The sequence below is a fragment of the Haemaphysalis longicornis genome, unplaced genomic scaffold, assembly GCF_048455015.1.
Source record: "Haemaphysalis longicornis isolate Haplotype H1 unplaced genomic scaffold, Haemaphysalis longicornis Haplotype H1 scaffold_1, whole genome shotgun sequence".
Lineage (NCBI taxonomy): Eukaryota > Metazoa > Arthropoda > Arachnida > Ixodida > Ixodidae > Haemaphysalis > Haemaphysalis longicornis.
In genome coordinates, this window is record NW_027526203.1 from 231849029 (window position 1) to 231874873 (window position 25845).

At 46.8% G+C, this 25845-nt stretch overlaps 1 protein-coding gene across 1 annotated transcript in view; it reads right to left on the reverse strand.

Annotated features, from left to right (window-relative positions):
- Window positions 1-25845, reverse strand: part of LOC144158181 (potassium channel subfamily T member 1-like) — a 254850-nt gene that overhangs the window by 155988 nt on the left and 73017 nt on the right. Inside the window, 2 exon segments of the mRNA XM_077688863.1 lie at window positions 19347-19395; window positions 22720-22894. Coding sequence (XP_077544989.1) covers window positions 19347-19395; window positions 22720-22894 — 224 coding nt within the window.

Below are 25845 nucleotides of genomic sequence, written 5' to 3' on the forward strand. Positions count from 1 at the left end.
AGTTGATTAAGGTGCTCAGAGAACGCCGATATGCCTTTGTACTGCCACACGAAAAAAAAATGTCAGCAAACACAACAAGCAAAACTTTTAGCACGAGAAACAGGTACACGACATATAATATATCATAGAACAAACAAACGTAATTGAGTCATGCAGGTCAACAAGAACATATACGCACCACATATGAACGAATAAAGTCAGCGCAACAATCGTTTACATAAAAACGTAACACAAATGAGAACGAAAAATCCTTATTCATACTTAACGCATTCGGACGGGACGAGGAAACGAAGAGACAGGACGGGCGCAGACTCACAACTAGTTTATTAAAAAATGAAGCATGCTAATATACCCACACCAGCACATGCGCACACATGTCACCACCTTTATCACATGATATAACGGTTTAGAAATTCATACTAATTTTTCATACAAAGATATGGATGGTTCACTCACACACTGTTCACCAATCTTTCGAATGAAAAAGGCCTCGATTAATTCCCTTGACACCTGTTCTCTACTTTTGCTCAGCACCTTCGTCGGATTCAAAACTGGCTCGCATGTCATGCTTTCATAAGCCATGCAATGGTGCGAAAGGTCGCCCGCATGTGAGCGGGATCATGTACACCACGCCGGTTGCGCACTTCACGTATGGCGTCGTATGTCGTTTTAGGCAACCTGGTGTCTGTTCCATTTCTTTCAGGATCTTGGGGCACAGACTAGCCAACTTGTTAGGCGCAGAAAAAACGACCGGCACTTTGTGCCTGTTGGCCACATTTTTGAGGTTGTGTGCCACTCGATGGATGTACGGAAAAACCACAAGTATCTTGTGCCTAATGCTGTCTGTCCTTTGGGGTGTGTTTCCTTTCAGCTTCTGTAGCAAGGACTCGGCCACCGCTGTCACAACCATTATGAGAAACTCAACTGCAATCAATCGGGCAACCTGAGCATCGAAACTTTCCTGAATCTTGTGATGGCATGATTTTGCCAGTGCTCCTTGAAAGCAAGAAGAAGCAACTGCCCTTTTTACTTGTCTTCGAGTGCGCAGACAAGTAAGGCAGCAACCATTTTCGCACCACGAGCCATGCCAGCCAGTTTTGAATCCGACGAAGGTGCTGAGCAAAAGTAGATAACAGGTGGCAAGGGAATTAATCGAGGCCTTTTTCACTCGAAAGCATGGTGAACAGTGTGTGAGTGAACCATCCATATCTTTGTATGGAAATGAGTATGAATTTCTAAACCGTTATATTATGTGGTAAAGGTGGTGACGTGTACGCATGTGCTGGTGTGGGTATATTAGCATGCTTAATTTTTCAATAAACTAGTTGTGAGTCTGCGCCCGTCCTGTCTCTCCTTCTCCTTGTCCCGTCCGAATGCGCAGTTTTAAGTATGAATATGAACCAACTAGCTCAACAACATGCTTTACTGAAGAATCCTTAACCTGGACAGGACACGATGCAAACAGAAAAACAGGCAATATTATTATAAAGACATAATTCCATCCGACAGAACAGGAAAAGAAGTATGCCATTCAGTTTTGTGGGAGTGAACAAGAGCGAGATTATATCCGGTTCAATTGTGAACTGAAGAGACGGAGGGAGCTCTTGAAAGTACGGACGTTGCAGGTAAGAAGTGTTCTGAAGCGCACAGAGGACGAAGCCTGTTACAGTAGCGAAAATAACAAAAATGGTGGCATTTTTTGATGGTTTAGGGTGAGGCTACTATTATTAACAGATGTATAGTGCAAAAAAGACGAAGGACAAAGAATGCACGAGGACGAAGCGCTTCGTGCTCCTGCATTCTTTGTCCTTCGTCTTTTTTGCGCTATACATCTGTTAATAATGATCGACCAACTAGCCCAACAACGTACTTTACTAGAGGCTACTAACTTGATTGAAAAACAGGTTCATCACTGCTAAGTTTCCCAGAAAAACTATATATAAGACACTCTTCATAGCGTCGCGCCTTTAAACACAGCATCACTGCTGAGTCCAGCGGTCACGAGTGCTAGGTTCGCGAGAGAAGCGACTTGTAAGGATTTGCAACCATTTCTTTTTGTAATTTATAAAACCCGTGCCGTTAGATTTAAAGGCACACTGCAATCGTTTTTTCAACTTTTTTCGAACTCAGAAATGCTTGCAAAGCGTAGTCAACGAACACATCCGGTACTTACACTAAGGGGTGCAAAAGTACCTCAGCCAAAAATTACTACGCTATGTCCATCAGATCACTTGGATACATGGTCAAAATATTTTCTTTCTTTCTCGGTCTTGGCGTTCGTCGACCGCCGGAATTACGTCACTGCAGCGATGTAGTGCAAATTAGCTTTCTTTCCTTCAGTTCCAGCAATGAACGTATTCGATAGCCACTTTAAAATGAAACCCACATAAGCAGGTCAGAAACGGAAGGCGTATCTGCTCTAACGGACACATCACGCGGTGCCTCTCCATGCTGGCGATAACTATAGCTTTCGCCGTGCTTCCAGATGCGAAGGAAAGAGTGAGAACGTTTATCAGATGTGTTGCAGAGTTCCTTTAAACGTGTCACTCCAGGTAATTAACGCAATTTGCTGAAAAACACGACAGACCGCTGAGTACAGTTTCAAAATGAACACAGAGCTACGGAGTTCTGTAGACATCCGGCAAATTGTGGCCCAATTAGGCGCAGAAAAGCTTGCTGTGGTAAACCACTAACCGGAGGGACCGTCGAATGAGAGAAAAGGCTTTCAAGAGCAGAAGCTTGGGCGAGTTGGTAATACATTGCAATTGTTGGGATACGCGAACACGGGGACAGGTGAAGAAAAGAAAAACAGACGAGACGGAGCGCTACTGTCACATGAATTTTTATTTTGAAACAACGCCGCTTATGTACGCTAGCATGTTGGTCACTAACACAAGGAAGATGTCATGGAGCCATAAAAGACAGACTTGAAAACATTATACATTGTCACTTGGAACACTAAGAAGCCATTTACAACTATTAGCCACGAGCCAATAGATGGTGCAGTTCTTTTGTTGACAGTGATACAGAAGGAACGCTGATATATTCATCACCTAATCTATGAATTTCCGCGGCTGCTATGATTTCTCGGGTGGTCTGCTCTCTGTGCCGGCATATAACCGCGCACTGTTCAAAACGCGGCCTGCAGCCTCACCGGATACAATGCGAGCCCAAATGGCCACTAGAGGCATTTGACATGTTGTTGTGTTCGCGTAACCTTTCATTAGGGCAGTGGCCTGTTTTGACCGACGTAACGCTTGTTGCATAGGTTGAGGGCAGCTATACACAACTCCTTTTACGCAAGGCACAAACTTTGCTCTGTGCTGCTTATCGCAGAAAAGGCGTATCACAGCAGACGTAAGCCTCTCACGCCACATCGGGCCACTTGATTAATCAAGATGCTGCGTGTTAGCGCATTGAATGCATACGGCAGGTTCTCTTAGATGGTGCCGGTTGAGATAAGCCTGCTTATATTTGCAATTGGGGACTGTTACATTCAAGCGAGGTCAGTCTCACACACCCGACTACACTCACACACCCGAGTCTCACACACCCGTTATCGATGTTGAGGGGGAAGTGAGAGCTTGTCGCGTTTAGCCACTTTGAAGTGTACGTTCGAATATTCGGCGTATGAGGAAATGAGAGAAATTGCGCGGTAACAGAGGGGTCGTCGACTGGCTTTCCCTTGCCCTTACGCAAACTATGAAGGACCTTTTTTTTTTCGAAAATACACAGTAGGCATAGACAAGGAAGCTTGGAAATGGAGAAGACAGGCTAAGAATAGGGGGAAGTGCTGGATCTTATGAAAGGAAGAGGGTAAGGGAGGTCAGTCCCATCGGAACGAAAAGGCCTGATCTGACGAATCGGCTAACCAAGTTGTCCAAGGGTCAGCTTTCAGGCTTGAAGAAGACAGGAAGTGTTCACATGACGCAGGTACCGAAACTGTTGACAAAGAAGTCCGCATTTCTGCTAATGTACTTGATGCTGAAAGCAGAAGCAATTGCGTTGCAATGTCCTTAGCCGAAGTGATGGGGGGATCATGCGTGCAAAAAGGTGGAGACAGGCATTCATAGGGCCATGCAAAAAGCCAAGGAGAGCTTCCGGCTTCTCTTTTATCAAGCAGGGCAGGTGTAAGAATATTCGCTGTGTACGGTGAATCAAAAACTTCAGGCTACGCTGTATATCTTTGGCTTTCGGAATGGTCGATGGGCCATGCAGACGAGCAGCATGATTTATACGGCGGGCGCCGCCTACCCGCCATCTGCAGCATGATGGACCCTAACAAGCAGCCCAGGGTAGACGCACGAGTAAATGATGCGAATTAAAGATATATGCGTTGATTTAGATTGACACTGAAATCAGGCAGACGCAGGACACAGATGACGCCAGTTAAGACCAGATCAAGGACCAGGCAAGTGGCAACGCGCTCCTAGTATGTTGGAGAACGACGTAAATGATCAAGGTCAGCCGTATATACAGTGTCGAAGAGGATTTTGTCGATAGGGTTGCTGGGAGGCAGCTCCGTACAGCTCCACGAGTCAATGTGGGCATCCAAAGAGCCGAACTGTACGACATGCTTGTAGAGGTATAATTTCTCATGAAAAGGCAGTGCTGCAGAAAAAGGTGATGCTTTCGCCGAGGTCGGGCGGGTAGTAGACACAGGCAACCAAAATACTGCGATGCGGACACAACGCATCAATGAAGACACCGTCGATATTCGGAGACTCGACGTCATTCGGAGACTCGACTCGACGTCAACATAGTGCAATGAGCACGCCACCTCACTTAGGGGGAGAGGCATTTTCAAAACACGATTATAACATATCCCAAGTTAACCATCGTGTACGCGAGGATACAGGTTTCAGATAAGAGGATAATAGTGAAAAGAGCTTGGGAAATGACCTCATTTAGAGAGCGATGTTCTTGCTTTTAACTCTAGGGTAGTTATATAAAAAGGGCATGCACCTGTTGGTTTTTGGAGGCAGGGACAAGCGATTGGCCCCGGGAGTAGAGCCTTGGCTACTCACTATGACGGTGGCACGTGGCGACGGTAGCCGCCGGTAATAGCTCCGGAAACATCAATCAAGTTGATCGCGAACCACAGCTGCCTAGACCTCGAACCCATATCTAGATGCCTTTCATCCACAGCTGCGTGGTGCGCTGATGTCGACTCCGGCGTAAATGACCACGTACCCACGTATGTACAGTTAACTTGGTATCAAGGTTTACTACACACACGGGTACAATGTTGCACTGACTGGCACGTGTTTCGGTCTTCTGTGGAACTGTCCTGCAATAGCTTCGCCTGAGTGACTAGTTTTGAACTGCGCATCATCCAGGCAACCAGGCATGTATCACGAAGTGCCGAGCACTCCTCTACAGACAATCCAGGAAATGCTTTGTTCCACATTCTTCGCGTTGTTTGACGTTGTGCTGAAAAGAGGTACAGACGAACAAAAGCTATCTCTGACCTGAGAGCGTCTCGAAGAGCCCAGAAACTTGTGCAGCGTTATTTAAAGAAGCTTGGCCGACAGCGCTGGAGATCATTTTGTTCTAGATTAGACCCACGGAAGCCACTTTTCAGGATATGGCTGATCGTTCGTGCATTGGCGTCTACACTCACACAGCAGCATCCATTTCGAGCTTTGGCCGTATACAAGAACCGCATAGACACAGATGTTGCCTAATACTCATGCATTCCCGTTCAAGGGGCAATCCTGCAGGTATGCCTCCATTACATCACTGTGCTCCTTCAATTGCGGATATCCGCCTGGACGTGCCGTTTACACTGCCGAACTCTTTGTAGCGCTCGCTTCTTCAGCTCGTTTTACAGATCCTGCACCTGATGGCATTACGTACTGTGTACTCTGTTATCTCGGCACGCAAAGAAAAAAAGCTTTGTTGGACCTCTGAAACTTCTATTGGTGTTCTGGGCGTGTTCCAAGCCACTGGATAAAAGTCGTTTAATGGCTGTCCTGAAGCCTGGTATGTATCCACGAGACATTTCGTCCTACAGGCCAGTGGCATTGGCTAGGTGCGTAAGCAAAGTGATGGAGCGTATGGTCATCGCTCGTCGGGAATGCTTTCTGGTAAAGCATGACTTGTACTCAGACGCCATGACAGGCTTTCGCAAAGGATGTTGATCAATAAATTTAATTGCAGGGTTTGACGCGCCGAAGCAACGCAGGCGATGAGGCGCGGCGTAGTGGAGGGCTCCGGATTAATTTTGACCACCTGGGGATCTTTACCATGCGCCGAAATCTCGCACACACGGGCGTTTTTGGTTTTGGCCTCCAAAAGAAAAGCGGCCGCCGCGGCCAGGTATCTAACCCGCGTCCCCGTGCTCAGCAGCCCAACGCCTTAGCCACTGAGCCACCGCGGCGGGTCGTTCATCAATATAGTGCGTCAGGGACCTGTCACCACCGTTGAGAATGAGAAACACCGGCGTCAGCTGCAGTGTTCCTAGACATTAGGTGAGCATTCGATAATGTATTTCACGATGCCATTCTTGATCACCTTGAGTCTATTGGAATTAGAGGATGGTTGCATCAGGGCATAGCAAGCTATCTCCGTGGATGGACGGTTTTATTGACCACACTTGATGGTGAGACATCCAATCACCCCGTCACCCACGGCGTGCCAATGGACAAGTCCTCAGCCCTATGCTGTTTACTCTGGCTCTCATAGGTATCGCTAACTTTCTTCCTAAGACTGTCAACATCTGCCTATGCGGATGATATAAGCACGCGGACATCAGGCGTAACGCAACTTCAAGTGCAAGCGCGACTTCAGAAAGCAGTATCTGACACTTTGACATACCTACGCCGCCAGGAACTTGACATTTCAACGTCCAAGAGTGCAAAATTGGCATTTACCCCAAAACTCATGATGTGTTTCTCGGTAAGATCGATAGGGCTGTTATTCCGTGTGTCACTCCCCCCAAATGTCTTGGCGTAACCATTGATCGAGATCTCTCGTGGTCAAAACAGGCCTCTGCACAAAGAAGGAAACTACAAAGTTCACTCACGTCCTTCAGCATATGGCAGGGAAATCATAGGCCCATCCGTTTCATCGCTGTCGCGCCTTTACCAGGCGCTGTTTATTGGTTGATGATGATGTTTGGATTTTTATGGCGCAAGGCCGAGTGATGGGAAAGAACGCCAAAGGATAGTTAGTTTATTTGATTAAAAAACAACTAAAACATTTCAGTAAAAGTAAACGTAAAATCAAACAAAAGTCAATGAAGATGATTGGTGTAAAAGGCCAGGTTGTCATGATGCATGATAAGAAATGAGATGTAAAAATTTGACATCAGAACTCAAAAACGCGCTTGATGGCAAACGTGAGCTCGTCTCCTAAAAAGTATGATGGGTGTAGTAGGATGCGCTCTTTATTGGTTATTTACAGTACAGTGTCCCTCTACTATGTAACCTTCGGCGATCGTCACTATGTGTACTTCAAAGTGCACAGGCACAAGCCCTACGAATCTGTTTGGGGTTGCCTCGATGCACATCAACACGTGGAACAACCGCTCAAGCGCGAGTCTGCCCAGTTCAAGTTTACCTCGCGCAAGAACCTCTTCATGTGCACCTCCGACATGTGACACGACATCAGTGTCATCCACTGTCGAGTGTTTTCAAGGAGTGACCAAACTCAAGCTACTGATGTGATGCCCTTCAGATTTGCAGTCGCCATATCTCAGACGTGCCTCTGTGTGTTTTCCCTACTTTACAGGTGCGGTTGTCGATTCCTGGAATCGGAAAAAAATCCCACATGTCGTCTTCGGCCTAAAGACAACTTTCACTATTTTACATCTGTGAAATGTACAGGGAGGCATCGAATGTTTTCGTTGACGGCTCGGTCACGGCGTCTTCGTCTACAACGACAGTAGTTATGCCTCGGAACGATATTATACAACGTTTTAGGATTGCTCACAAAGTGTCGTCTACCGCGCCTGAACTGGTCGGTTTACGCGAAGCACTCCGCATCATTTTTTTTGTGAAAGGCCGCAGCAATGGACTATCTTTCGTGACTGCCAACCCGCGCTGTCGGTACTGAGGTATCCTATGAAGCGAGAAGCATATGACCGGCTGACTACTGATGTGGCTATCCTATTCAAATAGTTGTAACAAAAGGGCCACACGATGGTGCTTTAGTGGGATACCAAGTCACAGTGACATCACTGTAAATGAGTTGGCGGATGTAGAAGCGCAGCAGGCACACCACAATGGAACTCGCCTGGTTATACCCATCGCAAGCCAAGATACTAACGCAACACTCTACCCAGCACGTAAACAAGCTGTAACCTTGCATTCGTCTAACCCATAAAATCGATAAGAACGGCTTCAAAGGCTCGGTCCAGAGGAAAAGTTCTGGCTAACCCATGCTCCTCGACTTCGCAGAAGTCAAGAGACCTTGCTATACATGCTGCGAGGTGAAGTAGCATTGACCCTAAAGTATGTCCACACAACCAAACGCGAGGGCTGTCCGGACTGCTGGCTGTGTAGTTGTGCTGAGACTATCGAATAGTAGCTTAGCGTCTGCCCAAGGTGCACTAGTGAACGAAAGAACCTTGAAACAGCATTACTACGCTTGGAAAGTCGCCCTTTGTCCAAGAGAGAGAGATAGAGACTAAACATGTTTATTGTTTCTTAATAAAGAGTCTTTAGGGTGGCCTCCTCATTCCAGGAGTCCATTGGCACGGGCCGCGTCTTCTGCCCTCTCCACCAACTTGCGCTGGACGTCGAGGGAAGAGCTGGTCAAGGCGCTCTCCCAAAGCTCATAAGTGTGGAAGAGATTGGGCGGGTGAGGTGGGCTTTGTGTACAGCCGCCGACCGTATGAAAAAGTGTTCCAGACTCCCCGCAAAAGCGGCACAAACGGGGATACAGGGTGGGGGCTATGTAGTGGTTTCTGCTAGGGTGGGGGTACGTATTAGTTTGCAGGGCACGAAGTATTCTATCGTAGCCACAAAACATTCTGGGCCCGTGGGCTGACAACAGGAAGCAAAAAGTCTAGTCGTTGAAGCCCTGCTTATATTTCTTGGTGACTCCTCTCTGGATTCTAGGCTCTAGGCAGCAAAAATTTAACAGACTGCGGAATAATATCTTGCATATTTCTTTTATATGGACGAGAATTATCTGCTGAAAAGTGGACTGTCAGAATATGATTCGGTGCCTCGTTACATGACTCAACGAACCATCTGCCCCTACACGACTGGGGACAGGTGGGGAGTCGGACACCAAGCCAGATCTCGCATGGATCCGAGGACCTCTCAGAGCAGCATGGGAGAATACTGAAGAAACTCTAGGAAGCGACCATTACATTGTCGAAATGCATGTTCATTTTAGTTCCCGCATCCGTCAAGCTAGCACCAGCTTCCAGTCGTGCAAAGCTCGTCAACTGGTCAGACGCTAGAGCAGCTTTGGACGCGACTGACACGCGTAATCTGCCCATAGGCATGTGGAGTACTGTCATACAATCAACGATTTGCCGACACAGTAAAGCGATCGCCCGCACCGAAGACCATCCACATGTTGACAGCCACCTCCTGTCATTATGGGACAAGCGTCGCACGTTATTCAAACGCTGGGGCCTTAACAAACGCAATGTGACTCTCCACTCAAGAATCGTAGCCCTAGAGCAGGAATGCTGGGAATATGCCGACAAACTGGCCACACAGCACTGGCTTGACTTTTGCAATGCCATGAATGGCCATCTTCACATATCCCGTGTCTGGAACGTTTTCAGGTCCCTCCTTGGAGGGAGAAAACCTCGACACACCCTTAAAAAACTACTGTTGGGACAGCACCTCGATCAACCCGCCCTCATAGAAGAAATTCGAAACACTTTCTACCCACCATGCACCCATCAAATACCCACTGTCGAGTATATATCTGATCAACTAGAAGATATGGATACCGGAATTAACTCTGAATTTTCTATGGCAGAACTCCAGAACTCTCTAATTCAACTAAACCGATGCACAGCCCCTGGACCGGATGGCGGAACGTATAAAATGCTCCGTAACCTTCCTGACTCTAAATTAGAAGAGCTTCTGACGCATGTCAATCGGGTGTGGCTTTCTGGAAGTCTGCCGCCAGAATAGAAATAGGCCCACCTTACCCTTATCCCCAAATTCGGCGAACCAGCAACTTCAACGACGAACCTCCGCCCTATATCGATGACCTCCTGTATCGGCAAATTAATGAATAAAATGGTCCTACTCGCCTCCAATGGCATCTAGAGGCCGGAAACCACTTCCCACCTACCCTGTTTGGGTTCCGAAAGCATGTCAGCACCCAAGACATAGCGCTCCGGATTAAGGAAGACGTGTTTGAAATTCCAAGCACCGCCCAACTCCGCACTATCGTCGGCGTGGATATAAAAAAGGCCTTCGATAACGTTGCCCATGACGCGAACCTCCAAAGCCTTCAAGAAACTAGGCCTGACACACGCCTTTTCATTTATATCAAAGATTTTCTATCCAATCGCACTGCCCGCATTATTGGACTTGACAACCAACCATCAGCCCCCTTCTTCGTACGCCGTGGTACGCCTCAAGGCTCCATCCTATCGCCCATTCTGTTTAATTTAACTATGAAAAACCTGCCCTCTAAATTATTTTCGGTTCCGGATCTCCGCCATGCTATTTATGCCGACGATATTACAATTTAGAGTTTTCGAGGCAATCCGGGTGCCCAGGAGCGTACCCTCCAGGATGGCTTGGATATTATTCAAGCTCATGCAAAATCCGTGGGCTTGGAATGCTCCCCAGAAAAATCAGAATACGCCGTTGTTCTTAATCAGAGTAACAAACAAACAGACATCTATCGTTCCCTCATCAGCCTCACTGTCAATGGCCACCCAATTCCCCGACGACCCCTCATCCGCATCCTAGGCTTTATATGGCAACAAGATGGGAAGAGCACAGTATGGACCAAAAGTATTACCAATCAGATCAATTTAATCAATAACAAACTTCGTCGAGTCACCCGCCAAACAAAAGGCCTCAAAGAACACGACCTTCGCAAGATAGTAGAAGCAACTATCTTTTTCAGAGTTTTGTACGGCCTTCCCTACCTGAAACTCACGAAAACTCAAAACAATAAATTGGAGATCGCCATCCGGAAATGCTTACGAACTGAGCTCGGTGTGCCCATGTACGCCCCCAACTATCTTCTTGTCGACACGGCCCTCCACAATACTCTTGTGGAGAAAGTAGCCGTGCACATCGCTGCCCAACAGCACAGGCTCACGACGTCAACCCAAGGTCGCACCATCCTGGCTGATATAGGGTTTGCGACATCTCACTTATCTCATCTACCAAAAGAACCTCCACCATGGGACACAATTCCTAGAATAATGGTCAAGCCCATTCCACTCCACATGGACCCGTCTTCAGACTCCAGAAGGTGCCGAAGTAGAGCCCTCCATGTTTCCAGCCCATCACTACTACACAGACGCCACGTTTACCGACAACATGGCCACAACTGTCACGGTAGGTCCACGTGAAGAAACCATCCGTCAACACTGTAATGTACCTTCTTCTACAGCTGCTGAAATTCAAGCCATTGCCGATTTGATCATGCTGCAAACCCATTCAACTGACCAAATTACCATCCGCACGGATAGTCAATCTGCCCTCAGAGAATTCGCAACTAACTCCTTACCTGCGCACATTCATCACGAGCTGACATGCTACATGGCAGCCCACAGTCACCTGCACGTATTTCTAGAATGGGTCTCCGGACACCAGGGAATTGTAGGGAATGAAAGGGCTGATGCCCTTGCTCGTGCAAATCGAAGCCCGAGCGACCCTCAACCCTGCCCCCAGGACTACAGCCCCAAGGAAGAACGCGCCGCCCATCTCAAGGCCCGGAGGCAACAGCTGAAGGACCTTCGCAGATCCCGCCGTAATCTTCCTCCTCCTACTTCTGACCTCACACGCCGCGAAGGCACTTACATCCGCCAGGCTCAGACTCTCTCCCTCCCTTGTGACCTCGTTCTTCACTATATCATGACCCGAGATGGCACGCCCCACTGTCAGGTGTGTGGTGCCTATCCCGACGTTAAACACACGTAACACCTACTCGCGCCAGGCGATCACCTCACTTTCTTCATCCGCACCTTTTACCATCCCACATTCCATACTCATGGGAAAGCTGGGCCGCTCCTCCACCTGATCTTCGCCCCATCCTTTGGCCTCGCCTCGCCCGGCACATTGCCCACGTGCGGGGCCCTGACACCTGCGGAATTCCCACCTGAACGCCTTCCAGGCCCACCAGAACCACATTTTCGGCAGCTCGGACATGGTCCGCTTTAAATAAAGTTTGATTTCTCTCTCTCTCGTTGCATGTGAGACGTTAATTGGTCTTACTGCATGTACATATTCATAAGTAGATTTCACTGTCATTTCTCATACCTTACATATTCATTCCTTTTTTTGTGCCCCCTACCCTCGCCCCAGTGGGAAGTAGCAGGCCCAAGATCGGCTTCGCAGGCCGGTTTCTTCTCTTTTTTAATAAACAATTACTTTCTCCCAAAAGGTTGAAAATATGTTGCCAAACAAACACGTCCGGCTGGAATTTTCAAATTACTCCTTAAATTTTAGAGTCGCTCTTAATCAGCGAACCGCGTCGGCCGAATAGGGCTCAGAAATTGCCAGCTGAGGTGTTCGGAGTGCTGAAATCGAACACCTTCGAGAAATGCTTGCCGCTAGGCAAGATACCGGCATTGCAACTGAATATGCGATTTCAGCATATTCACAGCATGTTTACAAGAAGTATTCAGAACATTGGATTGGGAACAGGTGGAAATAAGGGTTAATGGAGAATACCTCAGTAACCTCAGCTGATGACGTTGCCTTGCTAAGTAACTCGGGGGGTGAATTGCAAAGCATGCTTACCGCACTGGACAAACAGTGTGGAACCGTGGGCCTGAAAATTAATATGCAGAAAACTAAAGTAATGATCAATAACCTCGGGCAGCGCAGCGGTTTGAAATAGGTGGCGAGGCAGTGGAAATGGTAAGACAATATATCTACTTAGGCCAAGTTGTGACCCCAGATCCCAAACATGAGGCAGAAATAATTCATTCGGCAGGCATTCTCAAATAATGAATGTCAGCCTTGTACCAGAAGAAGAAAGTGTATGACAGCTGCATCTTACCTGTACTCACCTACGGGGCAGAAACTTGGAGGCTCACTAAGAGGGTTCAACCTAAATTGAGGACGACTCAGCGAGCAATGGAACGGAAGATGATAGGTGTAACATTAAGGGACAAGAAGAGAGCGGAGTGGGTCAGGGAACAAAGGCGGGTTAAGGGCATATAAGTACACATTTAAAAAGAATAAATGGACGTGGGCAGGGCATGTAATGCGAATGCAAGATAACCGTTGGTGGTTAAGGGTAACTGAGTGGATCCCTAGAAAAATCAAGCGTGGCAGGGGGTGGCAAAAAGTTAGATGGGCAGATGAGATCAAGAAGTTCGCGAGGATAAAATGGTTGCAGTTAGCACAGCACCGGCATAATTGGAGATTAATGGGAGAGGCCTTTGCCCTGCAGTGGGCGTAGATAGGCTGGTGATGACGATGATGATGAACACGGCGGCGACGGCGCAGCGGAAAGGCGTCCGACAGCCATTGCCCGCAATCGTGAAGTAAAATTACCGGCGAGGACAGCGTTTTTAGAATACACTACTTGATATCTTCATATCGGTGGTTTCAAATAGCCGGCGTAGAGATAGGTAGTCGTATTAGCCTTTAAAATATATGGGAAGTTTCGCACGCCACATACTGGCCCTTACCGCGATCGGTGCAAGGAAGGTAAAATTATTACTCCGTTAGCTGCTCATCAAGGTTATGTGAAACTAACACCATCCCCAACGTTTACGTGTTTTTCATGCAAACTGTACTTCATACAGACGCCTCGGTTGAGGAAGACAGGGCGGCCACAAGCCAAAAGAGCGCTTCCTCCGGTATTATCCTCTAAATGAGGCAGAGCGCGCTTTACAGGCAGAAATGTTGGGATTAACAGTTAAAAGGAAACACGGCCTAAGTTCACCCAGGCTTCTTCCGTTTACTCCCCAAGTTATAATCCTCAAACAACCTAAAAGTGTAGCAGTATCCATGGAGTAGCAGAAGGTGCCATTCAGAGGAACCCGCCAAGGAGATTACTGCAACTGTGTAACAGCCTCTACGAACGCATGGTTACTTGCCTGGTCCCCTTCAAGTTGTTTCCAACAGAATGAAACAGAATCGCAAGTACTCGTGCCTGGTCTGATCATAGCTTTTCTATTTACTTTGCTTTTTAGCATCAAGTGACGCAGATGTTGTGCTCAGAGAGCGAACAGACTATTTTCTAAAGTTCACTACTGAACAATCTGGGACGTTTTGCATGTATGCTTCTAAAAAAAGTGTTAATTTAGTATTTACGCCCATAGGGCCGCTATAGTGGAGGACTCCATGTTAGGTTAATCTATCCGGAGATCTTTAAAGTGCGTCTAAATCTCGACACAGGGGCGTTTTCCAAGCGAAGCTTGTATTGACGGCCTTGCGCCATCTGTGGTGGCGTGCGCCCAAGCGCCTTGCGGCCAAGCCAACTTTATCCACGTGCTCTGATGACGACGATCACGATGGTGATGTTTGTGTTTGGTCGTTGGACGGGCTTGGCATGTACCTACTCGGGAGGAAGGGGGAGGGGGGTCGGCAAGTGATGAAATGTTGACTGTGCCCTTGTTGGAGCTTATAAATTACATTACGGATTGAAACCCTCCCGAGGATTCCTCTTCTAGGGCGCAGCTCTCGCTCGCCGTTCGTAGCTGGCGCGGACACGCCCGCACAAGTGTGGCGCTATATCACGCCACAATCTGATCTAATCAGCGTCGTCGTTCGCATCCCGCCACATGGCAGGTGTGGTCTCTCACTCTCGCCGGGCAGTTCATCTCCTCGCAGGATGGGTAGGCCGGCAGCCATTGAAAAACGTAAACGATCCCGATAATCGCAGAAGAACGATCTACAATAACGTATACCAAACAGTTTCGTTTTGGTCAATCGTTTTTTTTTTGCGTTTTTTTTCCGTCAATTCCTTCGTATTTTAGAAGAAGTGTTTTCGTTGTCGTTTTGCGATCAATGCGTTTCGAGTTAGGACGTTTTTGTTGTAACTGAGGTCAAGCGTCACGTGCACCCCTGTTTCTGCAGGGCAGGGGTTATAATTTTTGTCTCTGGCCCCCACAAAAAAAAAGTGCCGCCGCGACCGGGAATCCAAACCCAGGCCTCGCGTCCTCAGTCTTAGAACGGTTCGGCCACTGTGCTACTTTGGCGGGTGCAGCGTACTTCTGTCATGCGAGTAAATCTATACATAAAAACTGCATGTTCTTACTAGACTGCGGTTAAGACGAACGCGGTTAGACGAACCCCACGGTTAAGACGAACAGCACTCGTGCTCTCTTGTAACGTCCGCAATGCAAAACACTTCCGCTTAATATAAATTTCTGATAATACTAACAAATTTTCACGGTTTCTACGAGTTCTCTTTAATTAGAGCTTACTGTAACTGCGAAAATAATTATAATTTCTTGTTTTCTTTGAAAGCCGCGCGAGAACTGAACCTTTTCCTACTACAACAACGAGCACAGGAAAAGGCGAGAGCATCAGAAGTGCACTGTTTTTTCAACAAAGCCCTGTTTCTTAACAAATTATGGTTTCGTATACCCTCGCAAAAAAAAAAAAACGTTTCTGATTCGCCTTTATTGCCCATTGCCGCAGCAAATGTGCCACGTACGCTCAAATCATTCCAGCATTGTTTCTCTATTGTTTGTTTTGTTTCTTGCACATTAATTCCAGCGCCACTCCCGTCTACTTTCTGTTCTGTGTGTTGTCTTCCTGGCGCTAACCTTACTTGTTCGAAATGACCCAATTAGTCCATCTGCCATCATTATTAATTAAGCGCACACCTATAAGACCCACCAACGTATTTTGTACTAGGTAATGCGGTGCGTGCGAACGAATGAAGGAGTTCCAAGAAAGCGCTTCACTAATGGCTTGACCATTGTAGCTACGTCTAGCTTAACAGTTCAGCGAAGAAGAGAAAAAAGGGATGCCCACATGGGCAAGAAAACTCCCAAATGTTTTTTTTTTTCAAAGCAATAAGCCATTCTCTGAACAGCAGTTTCCGCTGATTTCGATATAAATTTGGATATGAGTTGAACATGAAGCTGAGATATGTTTCTGCTTATTTTCACGAGTAAATTTAAATAAATGCGCTTAACGGCCGAATCTGTGCCGGGAGAGAACACAGCATTCTACGAAGCCCAACCACTCAGAAGCAGGGCAGAAGACTAGCCTGGGTCTTAGGCTTTCTCTTATTTCCTGTCTTCTTATTTTCTGTCTTATTCGTAGCCACTGTGGCGCATACCCCTGGAGCAAGAATGATTGAGGAGGCGCATCAGGGATTGCTCTGGCGGTGCGATAAAGTCACGGCGCAGGGCACGGCACCGAACCGATCTCTGTCGCGAGGCGCCAAAGGGAAAACGCACGGGGCACGCTTTCGGAAAAGGCTCGCCGGTTGAAGATCGGCCAGTGCATAGCCGGCTGGCGTCATGGGCAGGTGACGCCGACGAATCTCTCACGCGACTGGTCTTTCATTGGAGGCGGTTGGCACGGAAGAAATCCTTGCGTTTCAAACATCGCTGTGGTTAGACAAAGGGCCTTTGATTTTTTTCTAGAACGCGAAACCTACAATAAAAATAAAACACGTGGTTGAAAAGCTAGGTATGATTAGTTCAAGTGAATGATGGTTCTTATCCTCTATGCCATTAGTTAATATTTAGACTGTCCTAACTTCCCCGCCCTGCCTGTGCAACATGAAAAACGCGCGCAAATCTGAGAAGCCCGCGAGAGGCGAGAGCGGCGAGAGTGAACCACACCTGGCGAGAATGCGCCGTCGGCAGATGTCTGCTCCGGGATTCCTCCTAGTGCTTCGTTTCAAGCGCAGAACGGCTCGCAACTAGGGCAGTATTTATTAGTAACTGCTGCTAAAATGACCATCACTTCTATATATATTTATATTGCAGAAAGAAATCTGGCAATTTTTACACTGTATTCTATGATATTACGATTTTTGTGCGTCGCGTCCGTAGAAAAACATGTAATCTGTTGTCTATCCGATTGCGCCATGCCGACACTGTAGTGCTGCTCCGCAAGCTGCATTTCCTCCTCGCCAGACAGTGACATTAACGCGCCGCCCGCCCGCGCTGTCCAAGCCCAGCAGATACCCCTCCTCAAATACTTCTTTCTCCGTGCGCATGCCCAAACAGCAAGATGGCAATAAGGAAACCGCAATGCACCATCCGCCAATAAATTTACACAATATCACTGCGGCAATATGACTAGCGTGATTTTCTTTGCCTTTTTAGGAAACAAATTGAACTGAACTCTGAAAAAAACAGAAACATTGACCTTTCTTCCGATTTTTTTACGCTCCTGAACCCAGTGCCAGTCCCAAACGCTATTCCCCAAAACGCCCGCAGCTGCCTTACCCTTTCCGTCAAAGGGTTACCTGAAAGCTTCGACTTCGCCCTAAGACAACCACTTGAAACCTCTGCCGATAGGCTGGTTAGAAAATTAAAGCACATATTTACTCACAGAACAAAGTAAAAAGAGGGTGAGAGGGAGGTAAGAGAGTTTTTACTCATTCGCGAAAGTGAGAACAAACATTTTCCTTAACGGTGCTGTAGATTCGCGGCGGCCTATTTTCATTTCGAGACCAAGACAGGCGCAGAATGCATAATAAACGGGCAGTGCGCCCAAGCAGGAAATCAAGCTGCCCGCCTCTGGAACCCAATTCATTCCCACGTCTTTTCTATTCACTTCTTCTGCATGAATAATAATTTGCATTTGAAAAGTTTCGAGCCCATGAAAAAGGTATCTTATAGGCCGCTCAGCCACTTCTCTTCTAGTTCGAAATGCATTTTTAAAATATAAATATTCTAGATGAGATAATTTTGACAGTGTTTTCTCGGTTGAACATTTACTTGCGACCGAAATAGGGCAATTCACTGAGAACGGTACAATTTACATTAGACTGTACAATACTGTATACAGTAAAGTAGTGTTCGACAAAGGGGAAATATAAAAGTCTGCTATGCAACAAAGTTAAGCTACTTCGTGTGTTTCAGTATCCTGCTTGTGTACACTCTAAGTCATCATTCTTAGTTCCTAACGGCTGCAACCACGACGCTAAACAGCGAGGGCGATCCTCGTGTTTGGTTCACTTTCATTTCATTTCATTTATTTACTCTGAGAGCCGTGAGGCGTTACAGAGGGGAGGGGAACAAAAATAAACAATAAGAACAGAAAAACAGCAGGGCAGTTACAGAAAGGGATTGCTGACTGCGGACTTGAACTGCGCTGCGTCGCACTTCAAGTCCGCAGTCGCACTTATTCAAAAACTACACAGAGAAACTCATTCTTACTGAAAACGAACAAAACGACGACCATGGTGTTGACGACGATGATGGTTGTGGAGCTGTTAGGTCGTTAAACTGCCACTTACTTCTGTTATACTCAAATAATGGTTATGGTCATTGTCGAGTGCAGGATTAGCTCCTACGGTACGTTGTGGTGTTTTGTAGCGTAGCGAAAAATATAACGATCCACGAAGCCAACCCCTTTAAAAACTTCTCCGCAGCTAGTAATGAAGCTCAACGTCCACGATTTGCAAAAAGTGCAATACGCGTGTATTTTATACACAAAACACCGCATAATTACCTAGCCAGTTTTAGAAAGCCAGTGACAGCCGCGTTTAATCACCGAATTTTATAATTACATTTATGTTAGAATTTTCCCCTTGGCCAGCACAGCAAGAGACGGGTTGAAAAGGAGGTACTAGTGCTTAACGATATGCGTGCAGCTACAGAGTTTTCATTTTTTAGAGCTAGCGCGCCAAAATGAGCCTGCAATTAGCGTACTTTGTATATTTTTCCCTTTTTTTTGCTCTGAAGGTGAAGTGTATGCCTGTTGTTGGTAGACCTGCGGCCTCTTTTCCTTCCATGTTGCGAACGTGCTTTTCAGACTTTATGCTTTGACACGCCTAATTACGGGGGATTATGTTGAAAATTTTAATCCAGTTCGATCGTCATCTACCCAGCCATGCTCAACAGTTCGTCCATATACAGAAAAACAGGTGAGACACTTTTTGTTTCAACGAATTTGTTTTTCGGTGTTTTTTTTGTTTTTTTGCTAGTCGCTTGCCTGCGTTTATGCATTTTCAAAGCTCAGAGTATGAAGGAAAAAGAAAACCCACACCCCGGAAATGTCAAAAAAATTTTAGATATCTGCAAGGCTTACCTGGATGCACCAAAGCACGAACGGACGCTCCACCCAAAATATGGCGTCCCTGAAAGATGTTAAGAAAAAATGTAACGAATCAAGGAATTAGAGTAGTCTTCAGTTGTGCTAATTGTAAATACACTTTGATACAAAAAAGCGAATTGTCGGGGCCACATTTGTACCCCCTTGAAAGTTCGGAGGTCTGGGTTTGGGGATGCTTGCGCCAGGCGGCGTATGTCAGTATGAAATGTTCACTTGATCGAAAAAATAAACTGTTCTCTGCTTTCACTCATACGTGCCCATTTTGGACCAATCAATCTTGAATGTAACGAGATCAGCGTTACCTTATTCTGGGAATGATGTTATACACAAGAGTCTTCAAATACATAGGGAAAAAAAGTCTCCCAGCTAGCCACTTTGTGGCACATGAGCGTTACATCCATTCTCTGGATACGTGGGGAAGGTAAGAAGCTTTTCACTACTTTTTCCGCAAAAACAAAGTTCAGAATAAAAAGAAATTTCCGCACAAAACAACGGCGTCAGCCTACGCAGCAACCTATTTGCATGTCAAGAACAACCCAGGGCCAGACTGCATAACAAATGGGCTGCCTGCCCAAGCAGGAAATCAAGGTGCCGCCGACGGGAACGCAATTCCCGCTCACGCCTTTTCTATTCAACTCTTTTGCGTTAATAATAATCCCCATTTGACAAGATTTTGAGCACACAAAAAGATTGTCCTTATGAGATGCTCGGCCGCTCCTCTTCCAGTCATAAAAGCGTTCCGCGATCGAGAATGGCCAGATGGTAGATGACAAAATGTCTACGGCAAATTGTTTGCTGCAAAAAAAAAAAAAGGAGTTGGGGGCTACTGGGCGTATATTCATGATGTTTAAAACATCGCAAGATAGACAAGGACAAAAGAAGAAATGACGACGGAACAGCGCTGGGCCGTCGTGATGAAAGAGCTCGCATGCTATCATTGGGCCTCTCCACCCCCAGAGACTGACATGATACCGGTAATCTATTCTACGTCGTACTTAAAAATTCCGTTTTAAATTAGTAAAAATGCCACCTTCGAACACAAAAAACCCTCGTCATGCAAAAATAATTCTATGATGAAAATTAATAGATTGAGAGACATTCATTTCATAGAAAGTCGGCCGCCTGATGGTCTACAGGAAACATGGTTTGGCATAGTTCAAAGCAACCTTGCAGCTATGCCTAGAACTTCTACTGTTTCCTTCGTGCCTGTGATACCTTCCAAAGCGATAGTTACCGCGAGACAAAGTGGCACTGCGAGATTTGCTTACCAGAGCCGATAGCAGTTCTAGTCTCTGCATTGCTTCTACTGCGATTTTCTTCAAAGTGGCTATCGAATGAGTTTATTGTTGCAACTGGAAGAAAGCCGACCAATACGCCGACACCCGCAGCGATATGGCGGGCGTCGCGACCCTCAAGCACTTAAGGAATGCTTATATTTTTAACGGCGCTGACTAAAAAATAAGAATCTTTGGAACGAGTTTCCAATTTATCTAGTGGTTGTAGAGCAGTAATATTTGGCTCGAGTATTTCGCGGGCACCTAACTTAAAGATAACACGCGCTTATTGACCACGTTGTAAAACAATTTCAGGACTGGACAAACTGCTGCAGGGCTCCTTTATTAGGAATTTAAGGGAGATGTGCCCTAGAGGGATTTTTTAGATGCGACTGCATCTCATTCACTCGCCTTGTCCCTCCATACGGCGTTGTCCGTCCACACCCCTCCCCCTACAATATAAAAAAAATAATAGTTAGCGGCGCCCGGTTTCGATCCAACGACCCTGTGGGCGGAACGCAGGGTACATGGTGCTCTTCCCACTGCGCCCCAAAACCGAGACAGAATCAAATGCTACGAAGGCGCCTTATATCCTTGACTCATTCAAACTACGTCAAGAAGCTACTGATACAACGCATGATGGGGCAATGATTAACACTTGCAATAAAAGAAAAGAAGCTCCCACTTACAGCAACAATGATGGAGTAAAGGTCTTTGCGACAGCGAAGCCTCAAGCATACCACTTAGAGAGATTGACCAAGATTGGCCAATAAAACAGAATAATAATCATAAAACATAATAATCATACGCGTTCCCGACACGTTTCACGCGATCTCAGAATCAATCCAACGGAAACACCAAGTGAACCCCACGATGCGTCGCATCTACACCGGGGTCCCCTCGCGGGGAGGTGGGCGCAATTTTTCAGGTAGAAACGTATGTGGCTCATTGGTGTGACTTAAAAAAGCGACAAAAGAAGACAACAGCATCGCAGATTATTCGTACCTCGTAACTGCGATTCATAGAAAAATGGGCATCGAATGCGTGGACTGACCATACGGCCCGTGAGTCGCAAACCGAGATGGGGTACCAAGGCCGCGGGTTCCTGCCTCCAAACTACGCGAGATTCATAGGAGCAGGAGGCTTCGTATGGGACCTCTTGGCCGCCACCGTAGAAACTGGGAAAAGGGGTAGTTCACCCAAGCTTCCATTCGGTGTGAGCTGCCACTGATGGTGCGTGCCGAGAAGACTCGGAATTAGCATCGCGATGTGCTGCCCACTTTGAGGTCATCATTTATTACTCGGCTACGAGGATAAAAAGCGAAATGTTTAAATTTAAAGGGATTTCTTGATCCGCCTGAAAATCGGAGGATAGGGTCAAAACTTTGCAGACAGAAAACCAAGCTTTGCAATTCTACGGGGTTGTCTTGCATTTATTTCATAAACATGTGGATATATTTCTTGGAGGGCTGCAATAAGTAGGCCAAAATTACACTCAACAGGGTCTATTTCCAAGAGGGAGAAAGTACTACGTAAAAATGTTTTAAATCACATTACCCAGATGAATGCACGCGGGGGCAGGTGGTCAGACAGGCCTCGAACTGTTTAGACTGGGCAATTCATACGAGGCAGTTAGCGAAAATTTGATCTGTACAGCTTCATTAGTTCGAAATTGTATACTTTGTTCTTAAGCGACATATCTAGCAAGAATTTGTAATGGCTTGCCTAAACATGGAAAAGAAAGGCGAACGTATGCTTATTTTTGCTTTAAACCCTTCAGTCGAGCAGGAAAGAAATGGCTGGTTGGAGCGACAAACAGGCATTACTGCCAGAAAGGTTCGTAGCACCGCTGCTCTCCCGCCTCTGCAACGGGGTCGCCTGCTCGTCCGAGTTTGCGTTTTGCGCAACTGCCGAAGTCCCACTAGTGAGCGGTGCCAGTGACGTAGAAACCAATCAGAGGGTATAGCCGGCTCGAGTATACGGTCGCCTGGACCGACGTCTAAGCGCAGCGTTGAGCCCGAAAGTACCGCCAGCCCTTGGATAACAGGGAGCGGACGTTGAGTGGGAACGCGTACCAGTTGATGGCGCCATTTCGCACGGCCTCATCGGTGAAACGGGAGCGGTTCTCGAGGGGTAAAGGGCACTGGTAGCACGTGGCGAACCGGGGTCCTCTGTCCAACGCCACTCGGCCCACGTACAGCAGGCAGGCCACGATCTTCACCACGAGTCGGATCACTCGGATACGAAGGCCTGCGGGCAACGGAGGAGAACAAAGGCATGGAAGGCGGGAGAGACTTGCGCACGTTTTTTCAGCACTGGAGCCTAATAGGTAACATCAGAAGCTTGGGTCGTAAGATCACGGGCTCCGGGCGTAATGACACGCAAAACACGCAGACGGGAATGAATGTAAGTACCCTAAGAGACAAAACGAGGAGACACCTGAGAAATGACGGCAAATATTTGCCAATCGCAGCCACATAAGACAGCAGTAACAAAGGTTAAATAGAAGGCGACTAGGTAGCTGCCTAAAAAAGGGCAGACACGAAGCGCAGGTAGTGTTTTGCGGGCAGTGCCTCTGTTAATGCGATATGAATCACTATTATCTTCCCAGCTGTACTCATGCTTCGGCAAAACATTATGCAACCACCAGCTACACAATAATAAATAATATAAATAAAGGAAAATTTTCAGTAATGCCCCTACCACCCATTCTAACTCCCTCTCTTCCCCCCCTTGGAGCAGTGGGAGTGCGGGCTGATCAGCTGAGGCTAATCTTGTGTCTTCAGCATGAGCGGCTGCCACGGCTTGCGACTTCCCGGACTAGGAAGGCCACCCAGAACGCCACCTACCGATCCAATAGACGTTTATCCTCAACAGCAAGAACAACATCGTTCACGCCAGCTTACCATTTTTTCGCAATAAAACTTGTATCAAAGTAAACAATGGTTTATCGCAGGAAATGGTCACTCCCACGGGCACGGGGTCGTAAAAAGATATTAAAATTATTATCATATCATATCCATTTATAGTGCCAGCTCCGGAGAATCAGATTACGCAAGCCATGCAGAAATACGCGTGTAACGTCCCTCGTGTAAAAGAAAACGCAAAAACACACGATGCGCGCTAAGTTACATCACCTTTTTGTTTCATGTACACGCACAAAAAGCTTGAAAAAAAATTCGAATTCAGATTCTTTTTCTTCCAATATTTGGTGACCACGCCCGCCAAAGTGAAGTTTTTTTAACGGGACACAAATAAGTACTGTATACGTAATTTGTGCTCATCGTTCCCTGCCTTGAAGCACCCTAACAACAACTTTTGAATGCCACAGCCAGAATATTAAAAGCCAGAATATTGACGCAAAAGCAATGGAGCTTTACCTATTCATGTTATGATAAAGTACTTTCATTTAGGCCCCTGTTAAATACAGCAGAACCGCTCGCAACGGTAAGACCATAAATAGCTGTGGCGCATATTCTATATCGACCACGATACAATTGATCATAAATAATTTTTTTCTCTCCCCCACGTACAATTAGCAAAATTATTCATGAAATTGGTTCAGGAAAATGGTATTCTTATAACGTTGACGCTGCTAAAGAGTTGAAAGACGGTACGAGTATCTTGCATGATTATTTTGTCTGGATTGGGAAGCATTTTACATGGCTAAGGTCATATTTTTCGGCACCAAAAGGGACTGTGAAAGATTATCACGGCAGAATAAAAATCTTGCCAATTTCAATAGCAACTGCATATCAATGAAGATATCAACTCAAATCGACAGGATAGAGAAGTGACAGAAAAAAAAAAACCAAAGGAAGAGCAGTGACTCGCCAGCTCATTTTCCGCACTTCTCCATTGAAGCCGCAGGGTAAAATTCGCGCTTTTGACGGATGGCGCCGCGCACTTTGAATTTGCACTGATTGGGTTTAAAATTCAGAATAATGCAATACTGTGACGTTAACGCGATCAGCAAACGAATGGAGTGCATACATGCACAAAATGTCGGCATGATTCGGAGGCAAAAGCGGCCAGTGTCAAGGATGTTGCGCCATCCCTGCGGCAGCAAGCCGGCATGTGAAATCGGATTCGCATCGGTTCGCATTGGTGGGAAAAGTTATGGTCTGTTTGCGCCTGTCCGCGGATTGCCTCAGGGATCGGCAATCTCACCCTTTCTTTTTAATATTATTCTGTTACTGCTTGCCTGATATCTCGGATCTATGCCTGACATACACTTTCTGATGTACAGCCACGATCAAAAGTTTACGGACCAGGAAAATGGCAATGTTAGGTTATTTCTCTTTCTATAGCAGCCCGACAAAGTGTCGAATGCATGCGAGCAGTAGTTTAAGTATTGAAATAATGAAAACTACCGCACATAGTACTCCGGGCTGCCGTGCTGCAGAGAAATAACTCAAAATTGCTGCTGTCGTGGTCCGTAAACTTCTGCTCTTGGGTGTACGTGCACGACTTTGCAGTGCGAACTGTCCACTCGGACGTGACTCGGCAAACCACGTGCCTCCAACAAGCCTTCTCTGACAAGCAGAAATAGTGGGAATCCTCTGGTGGAATACCTTCCGGCGAAAAGACAGCTATTCGGTCTGTGGCCAGTGCTTGGGGCCGTCGCCGGCTGGAGGTGTCTCCGATCGCGTTACAGCTCTGCGGCCGACTTGTGCGTACTGCCACCTCACTTCGCGTGCTGGGATTAGAAATTTGCGCACCTGGGTCATCATCTATATGGCTACGTTCCGCTCTCCAAAAAGCTGGACAGATGCTCCACCTCATCCGACGCATCTCTCAGTTGTCGGGTGGCTTCTTTTCCAAAATGGCCTGTCTATTGGTACGGTCAGTACTTCAACCTCGGGTTGTGTACCAGGCCCAATTACAACATCTGAACCAGGCGGATTGGACCCACCTTGAGGCAATTAACAGAGCCGCAATGCGTACCGTTACCTGCCTCCCTTGGATAACACCGATTCCTGCTCTTCAGGCTCAAGCTCAAGCTAACACCTTGGACGAGCTTGTCTATCAGCGTCGGTCCGCCCGCATGCATTAACTCACCTTTGTTGCTGAGGCAGTGGCCTTAGGTCGTTCTCTGCCCACATCCCCAGTTTCTGTCGTTACCAGGCCACCCTGGCTATAGCACCAGGGGACTGACAACAGGCCACTAACGCGACTGCACAATCGCTCCAACGGAAATA